Source organism: Populus nigra, chromosome 16 (genome assembly GCF_951802175.1).
Source record: "Populus nigra chromosome 16, ddPopNigr1.1, whole genome shotgun sequence".
Classification (NCBI taxonomy): Eukaryota; Viridiplantae; Streptophyta; class Magnoliopsida; order Malpighiales; family Salicaceae; genus Populus; species Populus nigra.
In genome coordinates, this window is record NC_084867.1 from 4,789,685 (window position 1) to 4,796,823 (window position 7,139).

Below are 7,139 nucleotides of genomic sequence, written 5' to 3' on the forward strand. Positions count from 1 at the left end.
TCAATCTTTAATTTGAATCAATAGATTTGCTGTTATTTATTGTGACACGTATAATTCTCGATTTATTTTATAAGTATATGTTTTAAATTTTTAATTTACAACTAATTTTTCTGTAGTAAGAAAAATATTAACAACGCTTGCATTGTTTTTGTGTTGCAAAAAATTGCTCCATTCCACAAAGAAAACCTAAGCATCGTGATTAATATGACATTATGAACTTGTTTTAGAACATGTTTAAATCGTGTTTTTTAAAAACTTAATTTTTTTTGTTTAAAATTTATTTTTTAATATTTTTGAATCGTTTTAATATATTAATATAAAAATAATTTTTAAAAAATAAAAAAATTATTTTAATATATCTCTAAATAAAAAATACTTTAAAAAACAACTCATTCTATTAAATAACCTTTATATCCAATTAGCATAATAGAGTGTATATTGAAGGATTACTAATTTATTAGCATCAATAAAGTAGGGAAACTAAGTAAATTTATAATTTAACTCAGGCAAGACCACCACCATTACCATACAACACAATTCAGCACCATCTGGAAATTGCCTCTTTCGAATGAACAGAAAGAAAATAGTTTTGTTTCATTTTCCAATCAATTAAGTAAATGGCAAATATCTCCTTCCGCCACCGCGACGCCAACACCAACACCAACACCAACACCAACACCAACACCAACACCAACGCCAACGGCCAAACTTCAACCGTAGACCCTTATTTTCCTATCTTATTTTCCTCTCTCTACGACGACCCCTTCCTTCCTCTACCTGAGCTTACCACCCATTTCAACATCCACTCTCTGGCACACCAAGAAGACGACACCGTTTCAGATCCTGAATCGGTTATCCTCAACGGTCCCGATCTCTTAGACCGCGAGAACCAGGTCAGTTTCGTTATGGATTTGTTTCAGCAACGTGTCGAGCAGTCCCAACTGCTTTGTGATGATGATGATGTTTGTTCCTCGCTTAACGAGTCGGGTTTCGGTGTTATCCAGGAGAATTCTGAATATAATTTAGAGCTTGATTTGGGATTAGGGTTTAGTTTAGATAGTCAAGATAATTCTGGATTTCAAAATATAGACGCTAATTCTAATAGTAATGACAATGATGTTGTTTATAATGTTAGTAATATTATTGTTGATGATGATGATTTCTTTATTGAGAGGAATGTTTCTGGAATTGAATCATGTCAGGCTGAGTCTACTGTGAGTATTCGTGCTAATGCAATCCGGGTTGTTGGGTTCGGGTCTGATTCGGATTCTGAGGATAATCAGAATTCTTTAGCTATTGATTTTAATTCTGGGGATGATTATGGTTTGGATGTGAGTATAGGGAATGGAAGTTTTGGTGATGGTGTTGACTATGATGACGCTAGGGTTACAATTCCGCTTTGTTGGGACTCACTTCAATTGGAGGATCATAGGGAAAACAATGAGGATTTTGAGTGGGAGGAAGTGGATGGTCGTCTTGATGAGAGGGAGGTTCTAAGTATGTTTATTGATGAAGATGAGGCATCTGTTTCACTTTCCATTTCACCTCTTATTGCTCCTGAGGATTTGGTCAGTGTAGAGAGAGTAGGAGGATTGGATCATTTGGAGTGGCAGGTTTTATTGAATGCTAACAACTTGGACCACGACCATAATTCTGAGCCTTATTCTGGCAGTCATGATGATTATATTTATACAGCAGAGAGTGAGATGTTATTTGGGCAATTTACAGAGAATGAGAATGCGATGATGGGTCAGCCTCCTGCAACAAAGTCTGTTGTTGAGAAACTTCCATCAGTGGTTTTCACAAAAGAGGATGTGGAGAGTAATAATGCACTTTGTGCGGTTTGCAAGGATGATATAAATGTGGGGGAGAGAGTGAAGCAGTTGCCTTGCTTGCACCGGTATCATGGTGAATGCATTGTGCCATGGCTGGGGATTAGGAATACTTGTCCTGTTTGTCGGTATGAGTTGCCAACAGACGATGCAGATTATGAACAGAGAAAGATGGCTGAAACTTCTGCTGACCATCATCTTTGACGTGTAATTTGTATGCTTTTGGATGATTTTGAATTTCCTTATAATCTGTAGGGTTGTCAAGAATGTAGATATTGTTGTTGCTATGAGTTGTTTCTCTCTGTGAGGATAATGGGATTGCTGATGGATTTTTGCTGAGTGCATAAGGTTGTTTTTATTATTGCATTGTAATGTTTGAAATTTCCTCTTTTTTTCTCTATGTAAATGCTGTTCAATGATTTTGCTTTGGTCTTTCATATTTTCCTCACTTTGATGGTTTCTTTTTTCTTTTGAGATTGATTGTTCAGTTTCAAGGCTTTCCAAAGCTAGCTTTTTAGTCAGAGGTTTGGTTGGACCTATAGATTGGATATAGAACTCTCTGTTATTGCTATGCTAATTGGTTTCTTACTGTAGGCTACCATGCTGGAATCATGGTTTAGCAATTGTTACTCATTTGAGGTTCCTGCTATTGTCACTGTGATCCAGAAGACCAATTTGTTTGTTACATTCATACAAGAGGACCAATCTAGTTCGCTGTTAGGTCAAATAATAAATTAACATTTATGGTTGCTAAATTCTTATTATTCTAGTATGAAGATGACTAGGCAAAGCAGCTGGCCTACAGGATTACGATAGTTTGAAATCATGGTTTTTTTTTTTTTTGAATTTTTATGAGAAAAATGAAGTGTGTGGCACTTTTAGTTCACAGACCTCCTTCACCTGTTTGCTCCATTTTCTGGAGCAAAGAGAAGGGGATGGGGGTTGAAGTCGTGAATTATTTAGTGTCCAAGCCATTTATTCTTGATCATGTGACATTTTACTTGTAGTTCAGTATTGTGAAGATCATCAAGTGATTGGATAGTACATCAGAGTACCACCAATTGTCAAGGGATGCAGTAGCAAAGAAAAAGGGATTGAAATCTTTTACAATGTCTAACATTGATCAATGGATAAACTAATACAGCAGGGTGGGATGAATGTGAGCACTCTCATAGATTGCCCATTCAGCAGCTGGGAAAACAACAACGAGGTTAGAACATTTTTCCTTTCCAGAATTATTTCTGGTAATTTGTAAATACATATGCAGGTAATTTGTGAATACATATGCTTATCTCTGCACATGCTTTACTGCTAGTTTGCAAACACTGAATTCTCACAATATGCTGGCATTTAACGCATACACAAACTCAGTGGTCTATGCAATTTGAAGGGGAACAAGTGAAAGTTGTGGCTTTTGGTATTGCTTGGAGTGCTGCAATTACTAGCCTTAATTTTCAGAGCATCTACAGTGATGGTGGTTTGTAGGTTCATGATTCATCACATGAACTTTATGAAGTCTGTATGATGATATGATTAGGTCTTAACAACGTGCTTGCTTACTTTAATTTTATTAAATAGTAATATTAGCTAGCGTTAGGTTAGCGTCTCCAGATAAAAGAGATGGAGAAAAATCTGTTTGGTTGAAGAGAAGCAGATGAAAAAATAAATGTCCCTGAAATTCTTGGAAATTTTAGAGTGAATTTATGTACTTCAAAACATGAGCTACAAAGGGGAGACAATATTTATTATTTTTTATCTCTAAAAAATCCATGTAATGAAAGAAAACCCATGGTAGGGTTTGTTCAAGTTTCGGCCATAGGATGAAAAAGAAGAGAAAATAGAAAAAACTTGGGATTTTGTATGTTAATTTTCTTAGTCATGTTATTGATATGTGTTTTGAATTGAAATTGAAAACTATTAAATGAGGACTTGATGTGTTTAGCATTAAAGGTCTGCTTTGGACTTCCGGATGATTGATATGGGTTTTAATTATGATGAGGAAATCAATATGTTGTGCTTATAATTTAATGGGAATGTTGAATTTGATAAGTTAATAGATAGTAAAAGAAGAGAAAAGACTTGAAGGGATGATTTCCCTTTGTCGGCCAAAAAACTTTCATTAGGAAAAAGAGGAAGAAAAATGTTGTCGTGCTGACAGTTTTTGTCAAAGAGTGATATAACATGAGTGTTAAGGGTCTGGTCAAAAAGGTGATGGATTAATGTGTACAAGGATGGACTGGAACCTTAAGATTTAAATGTCGATTGTGTATGGATGAGAACACACCATGATTTTAATTTAATTTGCTTTGGGATGGTTGAATGAATATGGAAATATGGTTTCTAGTTTGGAATACAACGATTATGATGTCTATTATGTACGTTAATAGAGTGTCTTGTGACCATGGCTTTGCATGTTCCTAATGGGTTTATGAATATAAATGCAAGGTTTATGCACTGAGATTTAGTGGGCATGTACATGTGAATGTGAATACTTTGTTAAGGTGGAAACTTAAAAGTATGTGTGGAATGGATAAGTGAAATAGTGAAATTAGCTTATGTGAGTTCGGTCCCTTGTTAAGATATGTTGAACAAAATCTTGGTTTTAGTTAATAAAGTGAAAATGTTAAATATAATTAGGATGTTTTTATTGAATTGTATGTACCAATAAAGAACTAGCCGACCTATTTAGGGGTAGTGCCATTAATGAGGTTGATAACCATGATATTTAAGTTGACTAGCTAACCTGTTCGGGGCTGGTGGTATCAACAAAGTTGATAATTGGGGTGTTTAATTTGGGGGTACTACACAATTAAGTCTAAAGAAATGTGTGGCATATGAATATTCTATCTAGATTTTAGGCAAAATTAGTAAGTATTATATAATCTATAATTATGGATTGTAAAAAAATAGATTTATAGATTTATGCTTGCGAACTAAATGATGTTATTTTTACTACATATGTAATAACTAGTTAAGGCTTATTTAGCAAGTATAACATGATCTTTAATCTTTAATGTAAATTTTCCTTAATTAGTCATTTATTTATATAATGTTAAGTTTAACATCTATGCTTATATGATTTGTGGAAAATCTCGTTGAGATGATGTTGGAATAATGAAATATGATATATAAAGGTTGGATCAAGGACTGTGTAATGGTTTTGGAAGTGTACCAAATTATATCGATAACTTGTTACTGTTTAAGTATAGAAAAACTCTGCTAATTTTCAGGAGAATATTGGTAAATATTATAAGGACTGAAATATGATATTGAAGCTAACCATGATTTTGTGTATACATTTAATAGTGTATGTATAAAACAATTCCTGGATTTTCAATAATCTTTTATGTGATTTTATGTTTAAGATGATCATAAAAGCGATGGTGTTATTAGATTTCAAAAAACCTTTCTTTTCTTATATTCATTCAAATTCAATCTTCTAGTTCAAACCTTATTAATTTACGTCCTCTACTAGTCTTGATACTAGTCTTGAATGCATATTGCTTTATTTATTTATATTGTTTTATTTATTTATTTATTTATTTATTGTTCTTTTTTTTATATATAAGTTTTTCACCTCTTGTACTTTTTAATTACTAGCAAGATTAATCATTTCATCAACAAGTACATAGATCAAATTTAATGGTATTAAAGAATTAAAACTATAAATATTGATAATATAAAAAGTTATTAATCAAATAAACCGAACTCTAAGTTCAAAGAACTAATATTATTCCACAATGTACAACTAATATTAGGTCTATTATTAAAACATTAAAATTCTAGAATGATAACTTTAGTTTATTCTAAATTATCATTTATCATCTTATTCCTCTTTATAACATTTAAAAATATTAAATTATGAAGGGTTGAGAGCCAGACAATAAATGTCATACCATCTTCTTAACTAGATTAAGCACATCAAGACACACATATACATATAGCTCAAAAACCATTTCCTTTTATATACAAAATAATAGACATTTTTAAAGATCCAAAGTATCAAAACAATGTTCATAACATTCCTACTACCTATAAGCATTTCAAACAAAAATTAAAATAGGTTATATTTTGCTTTATCGCTAAGCATCAAATTTTAAATAGATATATATATGATATGGATAACATTAATAAATATTGTCCATCATAGCTTTTTTTTGTTACTTCCAACATCATATTTTTTCAAATGAAAAGAATATAAACTATTTTAAATAATTACTAAGTTATTTTATTAATGTAGACATGTTCTCTTATATACTTTTTTTAAGAAATTTTCACTCATATGTCCTTGTAAATTTATATTTTCTCTCGTATGTTTGTTTGTAATTTTTTGGAAAAAAATGTCTCTCAAGTATCCAGAGAAAAGTATATTTTAATACATAAAAAAATTTAAATTTAGTTTTAAAAAACAATAAAATAAAATAAAACCAAGAAATTTGAAAACAAATATTAAAACATCCCAAAAAAATTAATAACATAAAAAATATTTAAAAAAAACATAAAAAAAAAACTAATGAGAATCTTAAAAAATGTGTCTTCCAAAACTTATTTTTATCAGTATAAACATATTTTCATTATAAGGCTTTATGGGCATGGTTGTTTTATTTTAGATTTTACAAGTTAGTTTTTATTTTTTTTTTCCCTAAGTTTCTTTATATTTTTTTAAAATATTTTTTCATTTTATTTTTTTCAATTTAGTTCTTAAGATTTTAGATTTTTTCATAAAAGGGTGTTTGAAAAACAAATATGAAGATATAATAAGGGCATATAAAAATGAAAAACTTTTAAAATAGCATATGGAAGAACATGTCCAATATATATGTAAGGATAAATAAATCAATTAATCCTTATTTATTTGAATAAGATCAAATGTGTGTGTATTGCATAAATTTGAATTTTAATGTTTTTCTTTATTATTTCCTAAAATAAAAGAAAATTATTTATTTTTTTATTTTTTCATTAAGATATATTTGTTGATTAAAAATCAGTTTAAGAAAATGTAGTTGTAGCGTTGGATTAATTTATTAAAATACATCATATACATAAATAAACTTTTGATTGTGAGAATTAATTTAAGGGCCAATTAAGTAATACAAGAACTTTTGGTGGTTGAAAATGCAAGAACTTTAATGTTTGGTAAAAAATGAAAATCTCAGGGCCAATTAAGTAAATTAAAAAGTTTTTAATTTTAAATCGTCTTTTAATTTAAAAAAATAATTAATTAATCCCTTTTCTCCGTTTCATATCCGTTTCCAATTTATTTTTTAAAGAAATAAAAAATAAATAATTTTTTAAATTATTATAATT

At 30.2% G+C, this 7,139-nt stretch overlaps 1 protein-coding gene across 1 annotated transcript; it reads left to right on the forward strand.

Annotated features, from left to right (window-relative positions):
* The first annotated feature begins 497 nt into the window (after positions 1-497).
* Positions 498-2,269, forward strand: LOC133676332 (E3 ubiquitin-protein ligase CIP8-like). The gene is made up of 2 exons (XM_062097996.1): positions 498-893; positions 1,203-2,269. The coding sequence occupies exons 1-2, from the start codon at positions 618-620 to the stop codon at positions 2,034-2,036; spliced, it is 1,110 nt and encodes a 369-aa protein (XP_061953980.1). The 5' UTR covers positions 498-617; the 3' UTR covers positions 2,037-2,269.
* Positions 2,270-7,139: the final 4,870 nt, after the last annotated feature.

Bases quoted from the DNA above. Each gene is read 5' to 3' on its own strand.
- LOC133676332 (XM_062097996.1), top strand. From the start codon at position 618: ATGGCAAATATCTCCTTCCGCCACCGCGACGCCAACACCAACACCAAC. The intron at 894-1,202 runs GTCAGTTTCGTT...GAATCATGTCAG, and splicing joins TCTTAGACCGCGAGAACCAG to GCTGAGTCTACTGTGAGTAT.